The sequence below is a fragment of the Centroberyx gerrardi genome, chromosome 17 (genome assembly GCF_048128805.1).
Source record: "Centroberyx gerrardi isolate f3 chromosome 17, fCenGer3.hap1.cur.20231027, whole genome shotgun sequence".
Taxonomy (NCBI): Eukaryota; Metazoa; Chordata; class Actinopteri; order Beryciformes; family Berycidae; genus Centroberyx; species Centroberyx gerrardi.
In genome coordinates this window covers 4268931-4293987 of record NC_136013.1, presented here as the reverse complement: position 1 = coordinate 4293987, position 25057 = coordinate 4268931, and the positions used below count along the sequence as shown (strand labels likewise).

Below are 25057 nucleotides of genomic sequence, written 5' to 3'. Positions count from 1 at the left end.
CTTACTCAATGGTAATAGGTCATTACCAGGATGGGAATTAGAGCTGAAAAATGAATCGAAAAATCGAAATCATAATATGAAGTTCTGCAATTTCCAAATCGCAGGGGCTGCAATTAATTGCTTAAGAGAGAGTTTCGTCCAAAATGGATTTCTAAAGAAGGTGATTTAGAGCTGCAGGTAATCTTTAGTGCATGAATCAAGTGCAAACCTTTCGTCACACTCAAACTCAGTAAATCCTGCACACTGACAACATTTTTTTTTTTTAACAAAATCACTTTTCTTTAAACAATTTTAAAGTTCTATAAAAAAAATATGACAAGAAAAGATATAAATCACAGTTTAAATCTCAATTGCAATATTCTGTCAAATAATCACAATTAGATTTTTTTTCAATAGCTTTCAGCCCTAATGGGAATTATTACCTGCTACCAGCCAAATGCCAGTAAACTTTAGCTGCAGCTGCTAACAGGCAGGTAACCAAAAATCATTAGGAGGTTCTTCTTTATTCTATAAATCATGTTTTCAAAATGGCAGGTGAATTGTACAAACCACCAGTCACTGTGTTGCGTAAATAAAACCATCAAGTTTGCTGCTCTTATCAGTACTCCTGAAGTGAAGAAGAGAGATACCACTAAACTCCAGATCTATTTGCAGGGTTGCACACCCTATCCAAGCATCCCTGCTCCCGCTCCCCAGGGGGTTGAGGGTTGTTTTTTTTTAAAGGAAATGTGTGGGCACATCTGAGGCAGCACTTGATTCCTGATCTCCATCTCCCTCCTAATGATCCTGACTCATCCTGCCTCAGCTGCTCCAACAGCCACCGGTTTTATTTAGGGAAAATTCTCCAACCGAGCAATTCGCATGGATTGTGGCACCGACTTTAAAAAGGAAAGGAGGCAGGGAGGGAGGGGGTGTGTGTGTGTGGTGTATTTGTCATTTTAGGGTGGATCAAAAGCAGAGATGACATTGGAAAAAAAAATCTCCAGCAGTATAATCAGATCCTTGCTTGTGTTTGGGTGGTGTGAAACACATTATTCCACTCATGAATGTAAACATGTGAACTGTATCGATCGGGCTTGGAGGTCAGTGGCGGCACATAAATTAGGGCTGCCGATTATATAAACGAGGGTTGTCCAAAATAAAAAAAAACATTTGATCAATGTGCTGACAGTGATGTAAGTGATACCCCCACCCTGTGGCAGATGCTGCTGGGCAGGGCGGCGTAAAGCAGGGTGGGGCCTGTGGGGGCAAGGTCATTTTCATTTGACGGCAAACAGCTGACTTATCCAATCATACAATACTACGACTCGTATCTCCCATCTCTGCCTTGTCCTATCGAGGCAGCCTGGAAGACCAGCGGTCACCATGGTAACAGTGCCGATTCTGTAGCTACACCTTGAAAAGAGTGAGACTCGCATGCGACTTTCATGTGTAAGGATAACAACACCGAGCACCGGGGGAAGTGTTACGTGTAGTTCTCTGAAGTCACGCAGAGGCATTTACACAGAAACACATTGTAACTTAGTTTCACAGTATGTTAATGATGTACCTGGACACATATTCGCTGGAGCGGGTCTCCATGGCAACCGGCTCTTTGGATTCCACAACCTCAAGGTCGAACTTGCTGTCGGTCTGGCACTGCGTCTCCGACTCCTTCCGTTGCTTTGAGAGACGGGGCAGAAAAGAGCGGAGAAACTATAAGAAACTCTTGATCAACTAATTGTCAATAGTGCTGTTTTTGATGAACAATTTGCTTAAATGCTGTGACATGCTGGGTAATTATTGGGATAAACATAGCTGGACAGCTCAGTCAGCCACAGGAAACATATGAGACACAGGACAGAAAATGTATTGATATGGCTCCAAGACAAGAATTTCCTATGAGAATACCGATGTCATTTGCGGTTACAGCCCATTTACTTCTGTCTAGGTCTAGTTTACATTTCCCTAATCATTTTGCAATGCATGCAGTTAGAGTTTTAACATTTTAACAACGTTTTTCGTTGTTTTTAAAATACAGATTTCAGTGTCAAACCTAGCTTGAAATTAACTGTCCCGGCTAACAAAGATGTCCTGAATAAAAAGGCATGGATGTGACAGTAAAGTTTGTAAGGCGACATGTTTTTGAGGGATTATTTCTTGGCGGAGACTTCCATTTCCTCCTGTGGGTGTCAGGTGATTGACAGGAAGCAGAACGTAACATAATGCAGCGCCGCTGATATGAAAACACTCAACTTGGGCACAATGAAATAACGGTAATGACCAAATTAAATTAAGCCTTCATGTTTACTGTGATGGATTATCTGGCTCTGGGAATTTTCAAGTTTGTGGAAGTTGTTTTTCATACTGTACAAGAATGAATGGCAGCGGTTGGCTGCTTCTGAAGGGAGGAAAATGAGCCCTGATGTCTCCAACTGTAATTTTCAAATGTTGCCCAATAAATTGCCCCATGTATCACAGGGGAGTGAGGGTGTAGTGCACAAGGTAGTTGCTTTGGCATGGATGCACTGATGTTACCAGGAAACTTTAGATTACTGACCCTCACTTTCTTGTGTGTTGCTGGGAATGTTGTCCCTGTACGTCAACCCTACAACACAATGCAAGCATACACTTTGTTGTGATACTGCCTAATGGCCAATTTGAGGTAGTTGATTGCCATTTGTAGTGGAAAGTGTATCAACGCTAGTACGTGATTGGCTGCTCATGGGCGATGTTGCCCAAAAACAAACAAGGAAACGAGGCTGAGGTTGACAATGCTTGAGTTTTTTTTGGTTGTAGAAAACAGATTTCCAGCAACTGGTCGCTCAAGCTGCATGCGGTGTGTGGACGCACACTCACAGCATATGACAAAAACAACCTGCAGCACCGTCCACTAGGATGGCATTCACGCTGCAGCAAGAGGTCTTACCCGCACATAGGCCACAGGTGCAGGGGGGTGGAAGAATTTGCGGACTATGTAGGTGGTGGCGGCGATGCAGAAGACGATGGTGCCGAGGATCTCCTTCCACCAAGGCAGCAGCAGAACGGGGTCCTTTCTCCTGCGACTCTCGGCTCCGGCCCCGTTCCCCTTTATCAGGCTTACGGCACTGTCGCGCTTCTCTCGGTAACGCTTGCTATAGGGGAAGTAGTAGCCGTTGTCTGGAGAGAGTTGAAAGGAGAGAGAGAGAGAGAGGGGTAGGAATCAGGAATGGTGTTTTTTTTATCTCTCTCACACAACCCCCTTTCCTCTAACATCCAATCCAGGTGCCGATGTAGGCGCTCATCCTTTGGCTACCAGCACAAGGGATAATTACATCAGATAAACAGATTCAATGAGAATGTATTAAGTGACAGTATAATGATATTACTTATCATCTAATACAGTTTTACAACCACTGTAACCAAAATTGGGGCCCACAGAGGGACAAACATGGGAACTAAAACCAAAATGAACCCCTAGCAGCAATGCTACAGAAACACTGTATAACTGTGTCTTTCATAGCCAAAGTCCAAGATCAGTCCTTACCATAGGGATACTGAAGGATAGACAGGGCTCCGTTACTGTATTCTTCATGGGAGAACTTGTCATTGTTCAGACACTTGTCAAATTCATCAGAGCCGACCAGGACTGGTGTCCGAGACGGGGAATCTGTGTCAAGAACAACAAGATCAACATTGTCAAATAGAGGGCGGTGATCTTAATCAAAATACGGAACAATGGCTTTGGAAAATTATATTTCTAACCGAGCAGGGCCTAGACATTCAAAAGCATTTTATCACGAACATGTTTTAATCCACTGGTTTACAGTGAAACGAGATCAAACTTAGGCTATTCATACACTAAGGGGAATGAAGATGGGCAACGCTCTGAGCAACAGGGAACAAAGTAAGACGCAGGGTCAAAAATCTATTCAAACGTTTCCTGGGAATAAGAGGTTACTGCATGATTAAAACAACAGTGATGAGGCAACTCCTTGGCAACTGTTCCCCCCCCAAAAGTAGACTTGAGTAAGACTGCCTTAGGCACTAAATTGCTTTGGGAAACAGACACAGCACCCAAGTGGCTAAGTAGGTGTGGACTTACGGATTAGGGGCTTCCATTTAACGGTGGGCAGTGGAATAACATCCTTCTCAGATCCGAGGGCTTTGGAGGGGAACTTCTCAGCGATCCTGACTGAGGACTGGAGGTATAGCTGACCCTGGAACATCCCTGACAACCAGAGGAACAAAGACTTATGCCCAATTCACACCGGACTAGCATTATGTGGGGAGATCATTTAATGAATGAATTCCCCCCCCCCCCCCCCCCCCGACTTCTATGTACCATGAAACACATTCTCAAGGGATAATGAAATTCACTGAAATCACCTGCACACCAGATACAATTGTATACAGTCAAGATTTTACAATTCGTCACTTTCTGATGTAGCAAAGCAAAAGCTGAAGTTTGCGTTGGAAATACATTTAAACCATTCCTCTCTATTTTCCATTACTGCCTCCATTTGTCACGACAGGACAGAAATTGCACGTCTAGAAGATGAAATTATTGGGAGTTTGATTTGCATGGGATTAGTATTATCAGGGGACCTCTGTCTTCTCCAAAATATAATACGTAACTTGTGCTGGAAGTTTTCCTTTAAAAATGACAGACATTGCAGATTTGCATGGAATTAAAATCACCAACTACGCAATTATTACAAATCACTTCATTCGTCATTCTTTCACTTTTTCTGTGCAGATTTTTCAAATCAATGATCATCCAGTCAGAAGCCCTCTTCTGCAGTAAACCCAATTTGTTGAACTACCACAACCATGCGGTGTGTGTTTATAAGTGCATGAGAGTAACTTACCCAGGTAAACACTGGACTGGGTGGCTCCTCGGGCCTTCTCCATGATGTCCTCGTCCTCCTCCTCCTCCACATCGGACTGGCTGTTGTAGGCCGTGTCGTCAAACAGGCTGATGGGCGTCACTTTACCCCCACCCACCAGCCAGGCCGAGGCGATGGGTGTGCAGAACTACACAGAGACAGAGACACAGGTGCTCCGAGATTAGTTTATATACTTTTTTTGATCTTAAAGATTACAGTTCGTCTCACAACACTGGAATAAATTTACAGGCTAAAAGACACGTGAAGGGAAGTAAATAAATAATAATGATAACTTGATACTTTATTGATCCCTGTAGAGCAACTTTTTCACTCCAAGTTATCATGTGGACTCGGTAGGCAAATGTGCTGAAGCTTTTGATGATGCCGAAAAACTCACTACACACTCACTATAAGACCACTACACATGGGACATTGCCTCTTCCTCATTTTTCACTTAGTTTACCTGAGTTTAGTTTTAGTTTGTTTGCAGAATAACAACACATAGAAGGGAAGTGATAAAAAAAAAAAAAAACACATACAAAATGTGATAAAAAAACAAACACAAAAACACAGAAGTGCAAATTAGTAATTTGTGAAAGTGAGAGGGGAACCTCCAGGAGCTGATGAAAACATCTCACCTCAGAAAGAAACAGAAATAAAACAAATAAACAACTAAATGTTTTTCTCCTGAAGTTTATCTACCAAAGATAATCTCAACTGGGGCGTTTGACTAAAACCTAAGGCATGTAGGAGCTTATTGTCCTCGCTCAGCCACCCATACAGAGTGAAGCAATTACTGATTGTGTAAAACAAATCTGATTCACCTCCCTGTAACTTCAGCTCAGCATGATGGACTTACACTTTGCCATAATTTAACCTCTCTGGTGTTCACACCTGTTAAGAATGCATGAGCATCAGTCCAGACTGCAGTTTGCCCTCGGTTCATTTTGTCATGCTAGGCTTTCCAAGCATGAGAAACTGCTGGCTATCAGATGTCAACATCCATTTCCTTATATCCATGAAATCTAGTGTTTTAGGGCATTTCCTGGGCTTTTACTGTGTTCTGACTGTTTTCTCTCAACAAACCGCACCGCAATTTGCCTGGAAGAGGACACAGAATTGCATTTCAGTCATCTCAAATCATCTTATTTGGTGCCACCTGAGTTCAAATGGCATTGCTTTCACCTGCCCAAATGACCCAAACTAAAGTAGTAAAAGCTCCAGTGTTTGAATAAACCACTGCAAACATGCTTGGTGTGAACGCGCCCTACGTGACTGGTTGAGCCTCTCACCTGGTGTTCCCAGACCAGCTGTCCACCAGGCTTGGTGCTGAAGGCCATGACCTTCCAGTCAGGAACAGACACCTTGATGACCAGGTCCAGGTTCTGGTTGTGGTTCTGCTGGTTCTCTGTGTGTTCCCTCTCTTTCGGCTCCTCGGTGATGACCCGATGGCTGTCCCGCCGCTCCTCCCTCCAGGCGTCGCCGCTTGCCACTTCCCCCTCCAGGAAGTTCAACCCCGACCCCGTTTCGGGAACGAACTTCAGCTCGAAGTTTCCCACACTGAAGTTCCACCTAGGGTTAAGAGGAATAAGACACTGTTGAGACAACTACTACAACTGTAATATGCAAGTTAAGTTACGTATTTTTGATTAACCTTTATCTAATGTTACAATCCAGAGCTCATTTCACCATCTAAATTTTGGGTGTATTCACATATGAAGCGTTCCATTTCAAGATGAAATATCCACCAAGTGAAAAATGTGACGACCCAGACAAAAAAAGTATTACTAGCTTGAGATTGAAACTAACCATGGATTATTACTGATGTTATTAGTTATTTTAAGACCTTTGCTTACAAATAGTAACTTTTTATATCATATTATCAGTTGTATTTTTAAAATACTAAACAATGACTGCCAAGTTTTGGGTTTTTTTCCAAAATGGACACAGAATTTTTGAATGAAATCTTTCATATATTCTTGAGAAATGTGACTTGTAGATAGATAATAAACTTTTGGACCTTCCCTAACGCATCACATCTCAAAATACAGTTATGTTTTACTTGTGTGATAAAATTCAACAAAAACTTTCTTCATTTAGGGAAAGTCATAATTGTTGAGGGCACATTCACTTCATACACCAGTCTGTTATTCACTTTCCCTCATCCAGATCCAATACAGCTGCTTCACGACGATGACTGATGGTGACTGATCAGCTGACAGACTGATTGATCGACTGACTATAACTCACTTCTCCAGTCCTAGTCGGGGCGTGACAGCTCGGACGGTCTTCTGGGTTCTCTGTAGCAGCAGCACGTCTTCGGCCTCCATCTCCTCCTCCCCCCAGCGGCTGCAGCCGACCGCAGAGCAGATGTACCGCAGCTGAGACCGGCAGCAGGAAGCGAAAGGACAGAGAGAGGGTTACTGTCGTGTGTTAATGTGGTTAGTAAAAGAGAAACTTAAAGTAAAAGCTTTTAGTGTACTCTACCATCTATAATTTTATAGCTCAATGAGGAAATTGGACAGGAAATAAACTTACCAACCACAAAAATGCACTTGTTATACTTTCATGTAATGAAGGGTTATGTTTTGCTCTTCGAAACCTCAGGATTTTGTAATCCATAAATGACACAGGTATTCCAAGCATTTTGAAGCATTTTCAGTACACCCTACACCCTAAAATCCCAATGTATGTATTCTCATGTACTGAAGATAGCTGATTAAGCCTTCCTTGCAAGAAAGGTAAAATGAGATGTATTCAAATTGTCTCTTGTCCTCAAATTGCCTTTGGTTTCCTTTGGTATAAAGCTGTGATGCTTTTGGGTTGGTAAATATGAGCGAGCTGTGTGCAGTTTACTGACGTCACCGCACAGGATTTCTGGGTATTGAAGTTCAAATTTTTCTTACAGTTATCTCTCACTGTAATTTGGGGCCACCAGTGTGCAAAGTTGCCTGGTTCAACAGTAAACAAATTTTGTAGCACAACAAAACCTTTTTATAGCTACAATGCTTTAAGTAATACATTTATTACTATACTTAACTAAATAATAATTGTAGTTTTTTAATTTAAATGCTGTGACTGACCTTGCCGCTGTAGGCCCCCAGGCCGTAGGTGGTGAGCGATTTGCCCCCGACCAGGACGGTGTCCTCTCCGATGCGGAAGGACGACTCCAGCAGGGACTCCACACTGAAAGGCACTGCCTCCATACTCTCCCTGTCCCGGTTCCACTGGAACAAGGCGCCGTCCAGCGACGGGATGAACATCTTATTGCCAAACACCTGCATGGACAAAAGGTTGGGAAGGAAGTGATGTTTCTTTTCTCTCTGGTTTTAAAAACAGTGTTCCTGTCCATTGTTTCCTCTGTAAAAACCACTTTGCGACTAATTGGTTTGTTAACAGTGCTTTGTACACAAGTTTAACTTGAACCAACTTGGAACAGCAGGGATCTGACCAGAAGCGCCAAAAAAAAAAAAAAAAACACACAGAAGACAGGCAGGAATATGGTAATTTTCCTTTGGAAAGGAATGGAAAAAGTGGGTCAAAGAAATAATGAAATCCTGAAAAGAAAAAAAAAATTGCCATGAAAAATCACTTTCCTGGAGAGGAACAAAAGAGGATTAATAATCATCATTCAACATGACTGAATGATAATTCAACAATGTTTGATTTGTCTAGTATGTCTTCCATTGTCCCTCTGCATTTTTGTCTTTTAATGTGAAGCATATTGAGCTTACCTGTGTATGAAATGTGCTATACAAATAAAATTGACTTGACTGCACTAGATGTTACCGTATGTTTACATTTATGGCACATAGCTGACGCTCTTATCCAGAGCAACTTACAAACAATGAGTGAACAAGTAGAGGTTCAGTGCCTTGCTCAAGGACACTTCAGCAGGACACACTGGCTGTTACAGGAACCTGGGAGCTTTTAACACACTCTCTCTCTCTCTCTCACTGTCTCTCACTCTCTCTACCACCCATGTGAAGTCATGTTGTCCTTGTACCATATGCATCAGTATGTAGTGTAATACTCGCAAGTTGTCAATATGTCTCCGCATCAATGTCACCAAGACAAATTCCTGCACACTGTACTTGATAAATGAATCGATTCTGATTGTCATTACTTCGGTATGATGCAATGCCTTTTAGCGCTTTGTCAACTTCCCTGGAGAAACTTTTACGGTCCGATGAGCCCTTTTCAGCCCAGACAATAGTTTGAACAAAAGAAAACACTCGCCCACGCAGACGACACTAGTGTTTGCCGACACACACCCGCCCACACCGCGGCAAATTCAGCCCCCACACACTTGGACTCGATCCACCGGCTTGGGACCATTACACAACTGAGAGCCTCGCTAATTAACCTGAATCTTGATGAAGGCATGCGGCTTAAACCCACGGATGTCTGTGTGTGTGTGTGTGTGTGTGTGTGTGTGTTTAGGTAGTCACTGCAGGGGGGCGCGCAAGGATGACATCATTGCAAAAACCTGAGCCAATGCTGCTTTGCCTAATCCTGATTTAACCTCCAGCGTTTCAGCTCGATGGGGGGGTGTGAGGCTATTTATTTTCACCAAGCACTTCAATCATCGTATTACACAGACTGTCATTACCAATCTGTGTCTTTGTATGTCCTTTTGGCTCACACACTTTTCACCAGAGAGGCCAAAGTTCAGGGTCAGAGACATAGCAACAAATCTGGAGCAGACAGGGATTCATCGTCTTGTTCAAGGACTCTTCCAACAGTCGGGATCGAAACTGTGACCTTCTGGTTACGGGACCAGGCTGGGCTTTCTAACCACTAGAACACAAAAGTGTGACTGTGGCAGGTAAACAACCATCTTTTTGGAAGCACGATTCGACTCTAAAAACGTAGGGGAAGTAGTATTTTGGGATGCACTTGCCACTGTGGCTGGTGAACCCAAAAAAAAAAAAAAAAGCCAGTTTCCAACTCTTCGCTCAACTATAGTGAGCTGCTGCCAGAAATGAGAATCATGTGACAGAATGATTTACTGGACAGCGGAGCCAGGAGCAGAGGTGATGTCATCTCCTCAGAGTCGGGTCGGAGACAGGATGAGAGGAGATGAGGATAAATTTAGCAAGCGGGTGGAGGAGGGGTTAACAACCTGACCACCGCATCACACCATGCAGGGAGGGGGGGGTAAGAGGTTTACAGAGGGGGGGGGAGAGGACTTCTCAGAGCCATGGATGAGTCATCCTCCTCCTGATGCCTTAATCCCTGCCTCTGATCTGGTCCAATGTTCTAACACCAGTTACCCTGGCTCTCTTCTCCCAGCAGTCCCTCTCTCTCTCTCTCACTCTCTCTCTCTCTCTCTCTCTCTCTCTCACACACACACACACACACGGCTCCATTCCACTGATTTCTGTACTGACTGATCTAACAATCGCTGCCCTCCACAGCCAATGATCAGCAACTGTGCGAGTAGTGAAGCTGAGAAAAAAAAAATGACTTCCCATTTTATCTCCTGCCCCGCCAAAAGTTTAGCTGGTACAGCAATGGATACTACATTGTTTGGGTGAAACACAGACACAAAGTAGTGACTGCTGTTTGCCTCTGTAGGGCAGATTAGACTAGACTACAACATGCTGAAGGTTCATTGAGCTCTCCAGCTGATTTAACAAACTCCTAGTAACTATTCATATTCCCACTCCTAACTATGTTCATCACCGTCACATCAGCTCTTTTAAAAGTCTTTCCCTGGCTGGCTGGAAGGTCTAGTGAATTATTAACCATATCTCTGTTGTAACTAAGTTAACGAGGCCTTACAAAAAACAAAACGTTATCTCAGGACAGCATAGTTTCAACCACTCCGTAGAGGATTTTGTGGCATGTTTTATGATTTATTTTGACATATTTTGACAGGCTCTTGAATGGTCTAGCAGTCTGTCGAGATGCAGAAGGAGAAGCAGGATGGCAGTCAGGCTGATGGGTAGGAGAGGTGAAGAGAGATTTTGATCAGATTTAGCCAAGACACAATCAGGGTGTCCCGCACAAAAATCTCATCTCAACTACAGCTTCCATTCATTGATGAATCAGAGGGTGAATCATCAATGAATGCAAGTCACTTGGCAATAAATAAAAATAAAAAGCCTCTTGGGTAAAAAAAAAAATATTGCACCCATGAGTTTCGGCACACATGCCTTCCTCATCCTTGCGTCTATTTTGCTATGAATTGCCTAGGGCTTTTAAATTTTTTAAGAGTTGTACCCTGCATTCATTCAAGTCTTACCCTCTTTCCTTTTTCTGAATGTCTGGATGGCCCATTCTCAAGTCAGCACATCTCTACTATAAACTATATTATTTTCCTCCGTGCTATGTATAGTTTTTAGTTTACTGGTTGCATGGGCCTTGATGGAGCCTTCACTTTGATAGGTCGGTTTGTTGGTTCATATGTTTGTTTTGCACTTTGTAACTCAAAGATGATGAGCGCTATATGCTGATTATTATTATTATTATTATTAAAAAATTAATTTAATTAGTAGGGTTAGGGTTTCATGGCGGCATTCTCGGAGCATGCAAAGTCATCCAAATTAGCTGGAGACTTTGATGCTTATTTGATGTTACTAATCATGTCATTTCCCATCCACCCTCAGGAATCAGGGGGTGGTGAGGTTCAGAGGGGTCGGGGTGCGTGTGTGTGTGTGTGTGTGTGTGTGTGTGTGTGTGTGTGTGTGTGTGTGTGGGGAGGGGTGTCGCTATGTGCCCGGTGATCCCGGGTTGCTGCCGACGCTCCAGCGATCCTGTCAAACAGTGTCGGCTCTCACCCACTGCTAATGTGCCACTGTTGGCCCACAAGGCTACTGCTCCACTTAAAGGAGGCAGGCAGGCAGACACAGAGAGAGAGAGAGAGAGAGAGAGAGAGAGAGAGAGAGAGAGAGAGAGAGAGAGAGAGAGAGAGAGAGAGAGAGAGAGAGAGAGAGAGAGAGAGAGAGAGAGAGAGAGAGAGAGAGAGAATGCGAGAGAGAGAGGCCGAGTAATGCTGGGGGGGCTGTACAAAACAAAACAAAAAAACGATCAAAACAGAATCAGAACAGCCGGAAAAAAAATTGATTTGCTGCCAAAAATATTGCGCGCCTGGCCTATTTAATTTCCTTTGCTACGCTGGGAGACTTATTGCTTGTCGCATTAGTCACCGTGAGGCGATCAATCGTTAGTCATTGTGTAGTGATCAATCAAATTCTCTCGTCATTCATTCATTCACGCCGAGGTAAGGGTGTGTGTGTGTGTGTGTGTGTCAAAGAGCGAGTGAGGGTGCATGTGTGCGCGCATGGGTACATCTATGTGTGTTTGTGTGTGTGTGTGTGTGTGAGAGGAGGGGGGTGTCTGTTATGTGATGACATCATCCCTGGTCTGAGGCATTACCTCACCACCCTAATCACCCCACCCCACCCCATCTCTTTTCTCTTTAACCGCCCCCCCCAGCATGACTCACTCCACATTGGTACGGACTCCCTCTATCCATCCAATGCACCCCCACCCCCCGAACACACACACACACACACACACCCTCCAACCCCCCCCCCAGCAACTCATGGCTTTTTGAAGTGATGGCTTCTGTTTCTGCAGACAACGCTGTTTGTGGCTCTGCTGTCCCTCCTTTCTCTTAAAAAAAAAAAGAAAAAAAAAAAAGAGACACACACACACACACACACACACACACACACACACTCCACAAGCTACAGCAGGTGACTGGCTGCTTCCTCCCCGGCGTGTCGAAGCCAGCCAATGGCACAGCGGCAGACTCCCCCCAGCCTCTAATCACCGAGCAGACTGGTGTCTGAGGGACCTGGCGAGCGCCAATCAAACCGTCTGGTTGCTAAGCGCTCAGGGGGGGGAGGGGGAAGTGGGGGGGGGGGGGGGAGCCAATGGCACGGCCTTGACCCCCCCCTCCCTCCCTCCTCAGACAGGCATCCCAGGTTACAGAGGGCAGAGCGGGCAAGGCTGGCTGGAAGCTCATATACATTAATATTAATACACACACACACACACATGCAACATACACACACGCACTCAGCAGCACACACTGACACACACACACACTGGATCATAACAAATGACGTCACAGCGAGTCACTGGGTTCAGCGCTGACAGGCATCTCTCCTCGTTACGCTCCGTCAGCTAAATGAAAGCCAACAGGTGAAAACGCGCAGATACAGGGAGTCCAACACACACACACACACACACACACACACACACTCACACAGCATCCCTCTGTCACTACAGCAGACTGGGAGAAGATGGGAGGACACAATGTGTGTGTTTGTGTATGTACTTCTTCTGTAGAGAAATACAACCATGTGTTTATGTATCCATGTACTTCAATATTTGCGAGGACCCAATGTCCTAACAAGGATGAAAAGAGGTAAAAAAAAAAAAGATAAATAAATAAAAGTAAATCTAACATCTTCAAAAGCATAGCAAAGCTGTACTTTTCGCTGTCTATGAAAATCTTGTATCTCTAAAATGTCACTTTTTAAGGAGCTAAGAAAAACAACCTTATATTGAGCTTGATGAAAATGCCTTGCTGGTATCGTCAAATGGGTTTTGAAATGGTTTCAAAAGCCCAAGAGTTCGGAGAACCTTCTCAACCCATAGAGAACCATATAGTCCAACTGAAGTGAACACTTGAGAGTCACCAAAATTGGAGTTACGAGGCTTTCACACGACAACTGAAATGTGTCTCTGTGATATCTTGTTATTTAATACAATGGGCTGGATCTTCATAGGCAAGGTCAAATTTAGATCCTGAAGCAGCCAGCTGAGAAACTATACTACACACTGTATGAAGTCAAAGGGCTTCGAGGAATCCTAGGGGAACCTCGGAAGGTTCCTTGAAAAATCATAAAGGGCTCATGAACCCTGATGGTACTTCCAGGAACCTCCAACACACTGGTTCTCAACCATGTGCCATCGAGGAGCAAAAATATGCACAACATGCAGGATTTTGTTTCAACCAAACACTACAGCAGCTGATTTCACTGATTAGTTAATCCTTTCTGGTCGAAAGTGTGTTAATGAACTGAAAGCCTGCAGACTCTTGGGGCTCGAGGGCACATGGATGAGAAACACTGGACTAATTAATATGGGAAGTTCTTAAACAAACCCTTTAAGGAGATTTTTTACTGGCGAGAAACCCCAAGTTGTCTTCGGCTCTATTTGGATTTTAGAAGATCTCCTTAAATTGCTAAATTCTTATTTTTCATTTTGGCGACATCTTAGGTGCCCAGCGCTTGGGTGGTACTGTAACGTCTTGTTGCTTGGATTTTCTGTTGATGAAGTTTGGGTTTTTGTACGCAGCACTCTTTTCTTTGTCTGTTCAGCCATGGTGGCTGTCGCTGCTCATGCCAACTATCCAGTTCTTTAATTTATTCCAATCAAACTGCTGTTGCTGCTGCCGGAAACGTAGAATGCATTACTTCCTGTGGGCCAGAGGATTTTTTCCCAGTGAAGACCTACCAGACACCGGGTGTTTAGAGCAGAAAATGTAAAAGCTTTGATGAACTGGAAACAGTCATCAAAGTGTTACCATTGTGTTAGATCAATCGGTGATAGAGCAGCAAAACGGAAATGTATTTATGTGAAAATGCCATAGAGTCCATTACACTCAAGCGCTCCTTACAATACCAGCAGCCTTACATTAAACTGATCCCAGTAGCCACGCAGACCCTTGTTAGTGAGAGGCTTTTTCCCTGAGGCTAATATCACGCAGAGCGAGTCCACATCAAAGTGCAACTATAAGTATGTCTATGTAGCTCTCAGAGAGCAGCGCTCTGGTCTCGCTCCGGGCTACACTTCACTTTCAGCATGTCGGTGTGGGCGTTTTAAGCTTGTGTATGTATGTACAGACGGGGGTCTTGCTGTGCTAGTATGTGTAAACCACAAAAGGCAACAAAAAGGCTTATCCTTGAGGCGAAACAGCTACTCTCAGATTCATGTGGGGGTGTAGGCTGCTGTAGCCTTAAGTATGTCTGGTGTGTGTGTGTGTGCATGCATGTATGAAATGAATGCGAGCAACAGCAACCCTTGGTTGACTGTTCAAAGTGCATTGAGTTCAATTGTTGGGCTTAATGTCTACAGTACATAAGGAAAGCCAGGAGGGACAATGTTGGTTCTGAGACAAAGATGCAGGCCAGACCGTGACCTTAACCTCCCACTCTCATGTCGAGATCCTGGAAAGTAACTTTTTCACACACTAGTAGATATTCATCATCAGAAGAATGTCTGTTAACCTGTTAAACTGGCTGTTAGTGTAGGCTAAGAGCAGTCAACCTGCGTGTGTATGTGTGAAGTTGTGCAATTTGGGTGGCTGAGTTTTTATATGAATGGCATTCCTGAGTCATTCAACAGTGAAAACAGGTAAGAAATATTGGAGAGGGGAATAGATGTGACAAAGACCATGAATCAGATTGAAACCCATGGCATAACAAGTATCACAAGGTATGCAGCTTAGCTTGCAAAGACATTTGTGTTTTGTATTATTTTGAGTTTGATACTAGTATCTGGGACTGCATGATATTGATCAAAAGCTTTTTCTACACAATCTCTTCTTCAAACACTTAAGATGTAGAAAAAAAAAAAAAAATCTTATTTGTGCAGGCTGGGGATTCTTTACAGCACTAGACTGCCTTGTTCAAGAAGCTGAAACATTTATCTCTCAAAGAAAAAAAAAAAAAAAGTGGCCTCTTGCGATTTGGAAATTACATTTTTCCCCATCAATTGTGCAGCCCTCCTAGTCTCTATGTGACGTAGTCGTAAGCCTATGTCTTATGTGTTCAGGCATGTTTGCAGTGCCTCCTGTAGAATCTTTTGTAGATGTGGGGGTTAACTTTGGTTGTGAGACCCAGGTTCACTCCTGAGCCTTTCCAGGATCAGTTCCTGTGGGTGCTGCAGTTTAAGAATGCCTCTTATTGGGATATTTATATCATGATATATGGATGTGTGTGCCGTAACTGCAATTGTTATAATTTTTTGGGCTGTGCAATAAGTCCAGATGATGAATTTCTACTTCATTTAAATTAGTCCAGCTGTGTGGAGCCACTGAAGCTAAATGAATGTAAAGGTGTTTGTTAGTGGTGTTTGTCTACCTCAGGTTTGCTGAGGCTGGAGGACACCAGGCTGCCTGAGCCAACATCCAGGTCCCACTGCTTCCTGCCCTGGTTGTTGGGGTCCAGAGCAGAGATCCGCCCATCCAGGGTGCTGATGATCACCAGGGACCTGTGGATAAAACACAACAGTTTAAACACAGCCTCTAATGGCACAGCAGCTTTACCTATTGGCTAGGTCAGAGGTTCTTAAACTTTTTCAGCCGCAGGCACCCAAGCTCATTAAAACAGACTAACTTTCTGGTCATGTGGGGATCTACCAGAAAATAGTTCTGTGACCTATTTTATAGTTAAGAAACAAGGATGTGGAATAACCATTTATGAGGTTATTAAACCATCTGAATTTAAAGGATAACACCAGTGTAATTTTTGTTTTTTTTCCTATCGCCACTAACGCTGTCTCTGCAACCTGTTTTTAATGCATTTTTGACTATGGCAAATACATCGGTGGGATAGACTTTTCATGGGCATTAATGGTGATAGGAAAAAGAACTAAAATTAATGTTTTCCCTTAATGCTTCTCATCTCCCCAGCAGAAGAGTTTGGTCAAATCCCATCACAGACAATCCTCTGAGGGAGAAGCATTTTAATGTGAGGCGGTAGTGCAGATGTTGCCTTCCCCTCCTGGTCCGCCCTTGTTAGCATGCAGGGCGACCTTCCACTGCAGCCAGCAGCACACCTGTGCCGTGACAAACCCCATCCTGTCACTGAGTTTGGGTGGCAAGTTGGTTTGAGAGGCTGCCTAGCTTTCGAAGGTTGGCTGGTTTGATCCCCGGTACCAGCAGTGCCAAAGACTTCCAAATTGCTCCTGAACAAAGGCAGCAGGTTGGCAGGTTGGTTTGGGATGATGCCTAGTATTCAAAGAGTTGCTGGTTTGATCCCCGGTGCAACCAGTGCCCAATTCTGCTGAAGTTCTGCAGAGCAACCCAACGCCCCCATGTATATGATCACATCTGCAGTTTTCAGAAAGCCAAATTTAAGAATAGTTAAGACTTTTTTTTTTTTTTTTTTTTAAATGCTACCTGGAATTGAATTTAAGCTATTAACCAATTAGAAACCAAGATATAGAAATAAAGCTGGCAAAACCAGTCTATTTCTCAGGAAAGTTCTGAAATTTGAAATGGGCAGCATGAGAAAAAGGACAACAGGTTGGTAAGGGACATGAAGTCCAACTGTGTTTAGTAAAGCAGATAGGATACATAGTGTACTCCTAACCCTGTTCTGTATTAGTCTAAGCCGACATCCAGCATAATGAAACCTGACAGTGCGTGGTGAAGAAATAAGACCTCATAACTGGATTTAAGACATTTTAATACTTTGTAAAGGCCTTGAATTTGGATATCTTATTTTACGTCCTTTTTAAACTTTCCGAGGACCTGCAGATACCCTGGTACTGAAAACAATTAACTAAACTACTGTCACAACACACAGTAAGCAGTTGCTTGCAGTATGTCCTTGTGGTTGTATCTGACCTTGTCTGACTCAGCTACAATTCTTAGATCCATAAAAATGGATGTCATTAGATACCATTAAAGCCCAGAAAGACTGTGATAGTTACAATTTATGAGTAGAAAACAGAACGTAAACCTGCTCAGTATTCAATTGTTATCTTATTTAAAGAAGCACACATTGACCCACTCAATTTTTGGCAGCCTGGGGGATCATAGCTTTCGAATTCATGTTGAAGGTCACATTCTTCTTTTTTTTCTTTTTTTTTAAATGCAGGTGAGTTTTGCTGCGTACATTAGCTCTTTTTCAGCCACATCTTGCTTCACATTCATGCCGTCACACATATTCATGCCTTCAAGCTGCCCTTTACAACTAGTGCCTTGCTCAAGGGCACCTACACTGTAGCTGTTGAGGGAGGGGAGAGCAGTTAAGGGTGAAAACGAGAGAGAAGACGTCGTCCCACCTCAGGTTAGGGGATCGCATACTGATAAAGCCCTGAAACAGATGGTAAAAGCGACTGTTAGAGCACACAGGGGGATTTGATATGGGTACTTTTTCTGGCTCAGAACTGTTATTACTGCCATAAAATTAAGCTCATTTAGATGTAAAACCTCAATCAAGCATTTTATGTGTCCACAAAGGCAGTCTTTCATTCATCGTCAAAGGAGTCGTTCAATGCTGTACATCTCAATGACATCTCAGATTAGTCTTGGCTCTCTAGCATTAGCAGAAAATTGTAAGTGTTCACAAATATTGGCTCAACTGCCCAAGATGACGGCTTAGCATATCACTGCTGTTAAGTGAAAGCCTAAAACCTTCAATTTCAAGGATTTTTATCATTTTAATACAAATGAAGGCTTACATAGATCTTTGTGGTTTGAGAAAGTTTCACAATGCTGGTGCCCATGAAACCCATCTAAAGCCTATTCGATATTGTGAAAAATGCTTAGTTGTCAATGGCAAAAAAAATCCTCAAAAATAGGGTTGCATTACTGAATGCTGATATTGCAAAATCAAGTGGACACATTTTCTACATATTTCTTTTATTAGCATTGTGGGCAGAGGAAAAAAAGAGGATGCTAAAAATGAGAAAATGCTGGCAAAAACTAATTTCCTCAGTCTGAAAAAAAAAAAGAAAAAACATGTCCTCCAAGGTGCTGCAACTTGATGTATAGGCCAAGGATTCTGCACAGCACCAGAATACAGAACATCATCAGTAACTTCTTTCCCCCCTGAGAAAAGATTTAGAAATCGTTTTGGAAATGGAAAGGAATTTTTATACTTCTTTTTTCAATCAACTGTGCAGCCCTACCAAAAACTTAAAACTCAACTTGTTTATGGTTTTTGTCCAGCAGTAGCGATGTTCGAATCCTTAAAATGAGTGGTATTCCCCTTTAGGCGGTTACACAACAGGGTTTGTTAAAAGTTCTCTCTCCTTTGTCTAGCAACTACAGGCTAAAAACAGTCTAACAGACTTGAGTGAATGAAGAGACCCGGCCCCACCCTTCACCCTCAGTAATTCTTAAGGCTTCTGCCGCATTGCTCATCAACGGAATCATGTCCTAAACTCTGGCACAGGCCACGTCTCACTATTGATTTGTATCCGTCTAAAGGAGACACTGTCAACAGGCAGATTTTTCAGCTTTATTTGACCAGGGAAAGTCTGCTGAACACGCATGCTGTCTTTCACTGCTTTATATTCATACCAGTATAAGCACAGTCTTCCCCTGCTGGCCACTGGGCATTCGGGGCAACTCGACAGCAGTTGTTGAGGGAAGGCAGAGTGTTACTCATTCACTTCCCCCACTCAGACTGAAAAATGTTGAGGAAAACATGGCCTTGTCATCCATCATCCTCATTTATTCACACCGTGAGAGTTGTCAACTAAATCAAGTGTATTTAATATTAAGAACACCCGCTCTGCCCATTAATTAGACTAAACAGGTTAACTGCTATTGACCAGCTATAATCCCATATTGATTTCACCCACTGAATACACTTCAGTCATGAAGGGGAGGGGGCATGTTCGAGGATGTTTAAGCCTTGAGACAACTGAGACATGCATTGTCTCAGAGGGTGCAAATCAATATTAGGAAGGCTTTCCTAACGTTTTGTGTTATTCTCTCACTGTTGTCACTGGCACATTCAGAGGAAGTTACAGTTGATACTCTGGACCAACTAGTTGTCTTATCTCAACTTCAGCTGGGAGTTTGCATAAAAATGCAAATGAGATCACTTAAACAGTAATGAGCCATGTGTCTTTCAGCCCCATCAAAGCCAAGATTATCTCCCTGAATCTGCTCTTAGCATTATCAGCCTCAACACTTGCACCAAAGTATAGAGTACTAAGAAAAAACATTGTTTTTCTTCTCAGCCACCAATAAAAATACAGCGCGCTAAAGCCTGGTTTCACTCTCTTGATTGGCTGCGCAGCCCTGCCAAAAATATTGGGCTGATTGGTTGTTGCTAAGCAGTAGGCTCTCTGAGAGGGTGGAAGCTTGGCTGTCTTCACTCCACTAGCCCCGCCCCCCACAAGTCATGCTGTGAATGTAGAAGTGAAGAAGTCATTGAGAGCATGGAGTTCAACTTCAGAGAGAGAGAGAGAGAGAGAGAGAGAGAGAGAGAGAGAGAGAGAGAGAGAGAGAGAGAGAGAGAGAGAGAGAGAGAGAGAGAGAGAGAGAGAGCGAGAGAGCAAGAGAAAGAGAGAGAGAGAGAGAGAGAGAGAGAGAGAGAGAGAGATTCATTTGGAGGGGGAGATCAAAGCCCTCAAAGACTCTTTGTACTCCAGATAAAGGATTGGATGGGGGGGGGGGCACTTAACTCTACAACTTAGGTAACATGATGGCAATAGAAAAAACGAGGAGGGAGGGGAGGGGGAGTAACTACAAAAATAGTACTATACCAGACAGAATAAAAAAGAAAAGCAAACTCGAGCAAACAGAGCTCTACTATCTCATTTAGAACTCGAGGCAATTTATTTTCCATGTCTGCGCCCCGAGACGCTGCTCCCCTGCTCGTCACCAAAGGGATAACATGTAGCCTGTGGGGCTGCTGTTGCTGAGCGTGACAGATCCAGGCAGCGCTGTGGCTGAAGAAGATGTTGGAATGGAGAACGGAGAGAGAGAGAGAGAGAGGGAGAGAGAGAGAGAGGGAGAGAGACAGAGAACTAAAGATGCCAACAGAGTGAGGGTTGTTAGCGTCCTCGCCTGTAATGCTGTCAAAGTGTCATAATAGTGCCGAGTGCTTCTTCAATCACAAAGCGTATGGCAGAGCAGGGAGCCAATTAGCCTCGCTCTCACCAGACTCTCAGCTCCTTGGAGACACTCAGCCTCAGTCTGCACACACTGGCAAGAGGAGCTGCTGGTAAACACACTCCATTGAAAGAAACAACCAGGATGTTTACACAGGCCGAGTCTCCAAGGAGCGGGAACCGCCGAGCAGGACCAATCGCGACAGCCTGCCTCCGGCCGTCAGCCAATCGCGGCGCTGTTTTTCTCCTCGCTCAGCCAACGGGCGAGACGCTCTTCAGATTCTGGGCCAATGGCAGGGCGGGACTGCCTGTAACCATGCAACAGCGAGCAGCCTGGTTCCTCGCTGGAGTGTGGAGTTCTGCTGCCGCGCAGCTGCCACTCAGCCTGCCGCGCAGCGAGCGAGAGGCAGAATGAAAATACGAGAGCATGGGGAACACGTGGGGAGAAAGTTATGGATGCGGCGCTGAGCCGGCCGCGCCCAGCAGGACCAGCTGCACCAGCAGCAAAAAAATATGAGGAAAGTGAAGTGCATTCCTTTGAACTTATGGATATTCTGACATACATAAGGCATAGGCAATGACCTATTTAGAGGGGAAGGGTTAAATTTAAGACTTTTTAATGCCAAATACAATAAAATGCAAGACCAATTTCCCCACAAACATAAGTAAAGTTAAAAACAATAAATAAAAAGCGTGGACTAACAGAAAAACAAATATAGTTTTTAAAAGACTTGCCAGTAGTAAGGCCTTGAGTTGAGATGATTCAACTGAAGATATTTTAAGGCTTCTTATGGACCTGCAGGCAGCCTGCAATTAGCTCTGTTCCACACAACACTGCATGCAACCAGGACTTGGTCTTTTTCTCAGGCACACAGAAGCATACTCCCATGTGCCTGTTGATGCTGAATATAAATAGTTATGATAACACTGAAATAAGTGCCGAGTAAAAAATGATAATAAATAAAATAATAAACAGAAACACCACCTATAGTGTGTCAGACAGGCTAATTCCTGACTGACATGCCAGTAAAATGTCAGTGAGACTGAAGAGATGAACGATCACAAAACAGATGACAGAACTACAGACTAAACTCAGCACTCATTAATGCAACTGCAAGGTTTATATAACTGTCCACAGTCCCTGTTAAATAATCAAGTAAAAAAAAGAGAAAGATTGTCTTTGTCACGATGGCTGAAGCGTGACCAAAATGGACTTAAATGACAGACTTGCGATGTGTGGTCTGCTTTAAAATCCTCACAGCACAACAACCTGACAACCATCTGGATGGTTGCAGCAGACCACTGCAACAGTGGGGAAAGGGTGTGGTTTAAAAAAAAAAGACTTCTAGTACCAACAAAAAAAAACAACACACCGTTGAAAAGCTTTGCCATCACCCTATCTCCTCTTGCACAACCGCACCACCCTCTCCAACCCGTAGCATGTCACACGTGGTAAAATCCAAACTCTATGGCGCCACGCTCCTGCCGGCTGATTGGCTGGGCTGCAACTCCGATCCAAGGATCTGATTCGTTGTTGCTAAGCAGTGAGGAGCTACCTACAGTAAAAACAGGGCAGCATGGTCCTACTAACTACCGGCTAACTCCTTGTTTTCATCCTATCCTCCCTCCTTCCCTTCCTCTCTTCCTCCCCTCATAGTATCCCACCTTTTGCCTCTGCCCCACCCATACTGCAGTGCTGCAGGATGGGTCCTACCAACTCACCAAAACAGCCACTGACCTAATAAATCGACTTATTTGATAATCACATTAAAGATGAAAACTGTTATGACATTAATGATGAATAGGTAATTACATGCATGATGAATGGGTTACTAATGTCCCTCTACACAAGGTAATGAACCCACAAACGTTTTGTCAAATGAGTCCTGACCTTCTTTTCCCACAACTCAGACATTTTCATGCAGAGAAATTCACGAAGGCACATACAAAGCGTTGAGAGACTAAGTGTCATCACACCCAAACATCAGCAACGGCAGATCAATTTTGATGCAACGTCTACACAAAACAATTAACTTAGACATGATTTAAATAGCATTTTACAGATTAGTGTTACAAAGAGGAAGAAAACAATGAATAACTGAATAAGACAGACAATTAACAACACCAGACATGAATAAAAACAGGGTTACATAAGAAAAAAACAATGAGGATGAAATAGGTTAAAACGAATTACATAAACTTGTTTGAGGTGATTTAAAGCATGACTTGATTGACTTTGCCAACCTCAGTCCAATGCAACACACATGGGCCGTATAGAGATAGACAGTTCCTTTGAAACTTTTCCTGAGGGAGTTCAGGGCCACACCTTACTCTATCGTCTACGTCACGACCTGTTATTTTGGGGACGGATTCTATTAATAAAACCCACAACATCTCCCCGGTTACAGAGAGCAGTGTAGTGAAAAAAAAAAAAAGAAAGAAAAAAGAAAAACAAGGACGTGAACTCTCCCCTCCAAAAAAAAAAATTCCTCTCCTCCTCCTCCTCCTCCTATAGCCAGACCCACGCGGCCAACTCAAATTCTGAGCACTAGCCCTTCTCTCCGACGCAATTGGCCGACAAGTCGCCTGGCTCGGCCCAGCTGATTGGCTGTTGCTAAGCAGTAGGCTGTGGGAGCCAGCCGGCGAGCGCGGCGGCCCAGAAGAGCTGTTGCCGCTACCGGGCCCGAGGGGTGTGGGGGTGGGGGGGAGAGGGTGTAGGGGGGGGTTGAAACAAGAGGGGGGTGGTGAGGAGGTTCAAACAAAGCTGCTGTCCTCTCACCTCCAAGTGCTCCCTAAGGTGCTGGAGGTCCCAACGGAGCGCTCGCTGGCAAAGGCATCAAACCAGGCAGCACTGTCACATTCATGATTCACACACACAGAAGCTTTAAAACATGTATGCACACGCACACACACTCACACTGACATCGATGTAAACATCAGGTCTCCAGAGCAGCGTTTGTAATGTATAGATGGCAGGTGAGGTGAGGTGACAGCCATCAGACAACACAACAGCAGCTCGCTTCACAAACTGAAGGCCGGATCAAAGCCAACATCTAGAATATTTATAGATTACAGGATACAGGAGCGGAGAAGGGAACTGAAAAAAAAAAAAAACACCTGCAACTGACAGAAACTTAAAAATGTAGACATCTGAGCGGAGTCGTTGTTTTCAAGCTGTCCACATCAAATGTTTAAAGAGGCTGCGTTTGAAGCGCTCCGTTCCAAAATCTAATTTAGTAGAAAAAATCATTACTGGAAGTTCATTCTCTCTAAAATACAAAGTATCCAGTGTATAAAGAGTTATAATGTTGTCAGCCAAGTTCTTAAGTTATCCACTATTCTTCACAAGCGGATTAAGTACCCTCTTTGGTTTATATTATTTTTGTGTCATGATGATCAAGTTCATGATTTCAATGGTAAAAAAAAGGTGAATATCTCATTTTGGAAGCAAACTCTCCACCTCTGGCCTCCAAGGATGTTTTTCTAGCTCGCAGTATCAAGGGTGTGTTATTATTATCACAGGGTGTCACTTATCATAAGACCTGCTGCACACATGGTCACTGTTTGACTTGGCAGACTGAAACCACTGCAGGTGAAACCTTGAAAGGTCACTGAAGGAAGTGGCGACGGGTTTTCAAAAGGCTGACCTAGTTAGTGCTGGAAGTAGAGGCCAGCTTCCCAAAAAGTGTCAAAGTTCACTGTTTTGTACGAAGCCAACAGCTGGGTTTCCATTCAAGTGTTACATGTGAATTCTATTGAATGAGAAAAGCTGAATGGAAAGGGCAAATTAAAAAACATTTCCTTTGTGTTGCAAAAAAGTCTGTAAGCTCACTTGAGGTGGAAAAGTTTTCTTTTCTAAAGAAATATACGATAAATAGTGACGGAGACACATTTGTCCAATAAATAATGATCTCACTGCACCACAGTGGAAAAGTGCCTTTGGACATTTTAAAAGGTCTGTGAAATACAACACAATATTATACCTGCTGTCTCTCCCATAATACTCTCCATCTTGGTTGTATGAACATTAGAAAATTACCAAGTGCTTTTTTTGTTTTTGTCTTTGGATAAAAGAATGAAATATGGCTAACATGATACCAAAGAACAATAACAACTTCCCCAATACTAATCAATTCTTGAAAGACTTTTTCCCCATTTTTCTTGTGGATGTGTTTTCTGATGTTCAGGATGACGATTTATTTGCCTCAACACACCTGATGGAAATGCATCTAATTCACATTTCAAAAGTTCAACTAAAATTGGCTTGACAGCTGGATGGAAACATAGCTAGTGTAGGTATATACTCAAGGGGCCACATTAAAAAGCAATGTGTATGTGTGAAAGAGAGAGACAGAGCATAAGGGAGACAGCAAGTGCAAGATGAGAGA

The 25057-nt window shown here is 43.5% G+C and overlaps 1 protein-coding gene across 1 annotated transcript in view; it reads right to left on the bottom strand.

Moving 5' to 3' along the window:
- The window catches only part of eif2ak3 (eukaryotic translation initiation factor 2-alpha kinase 3), a 39626-nt gene that overhangs the window by 10058 nt on the left and 4511 nt on the right, over positions 1–25057 (bottom strand). Inside the window, exons 2-10 of the mRNA XM_071922498.2 lie at positions 15953–16082; positions 7931–8125; positions 7098–7228; positions 6140–6419; positions 4830–4995; positions 4064–4189; positions 3506–3628; positions 2909–3138; positions 1550–1662 (exon numbers count right to left, since the gene is read on the bottom strand). Of these exons, the coding sequence (XP_071778599.1) occupies positions 1550–1662; positions 2909–3138; positions 3506–3628; positions 4064–4189; positions 4830–4995; positions 6140–6419; positions 7098–7228; positions 7931–8125; positions 15953–16082 (1494 nt within the window). The remainder of the gene's footprint in view (positions 1–1549; positions 1663–2908; positions 3139–3505; positions 3629–4063; positions 4190–4829; positions 4996–6139; positions 6420–7097; positions 7229–7930; positions 8126–15952; positions 16083–25057) is intronic.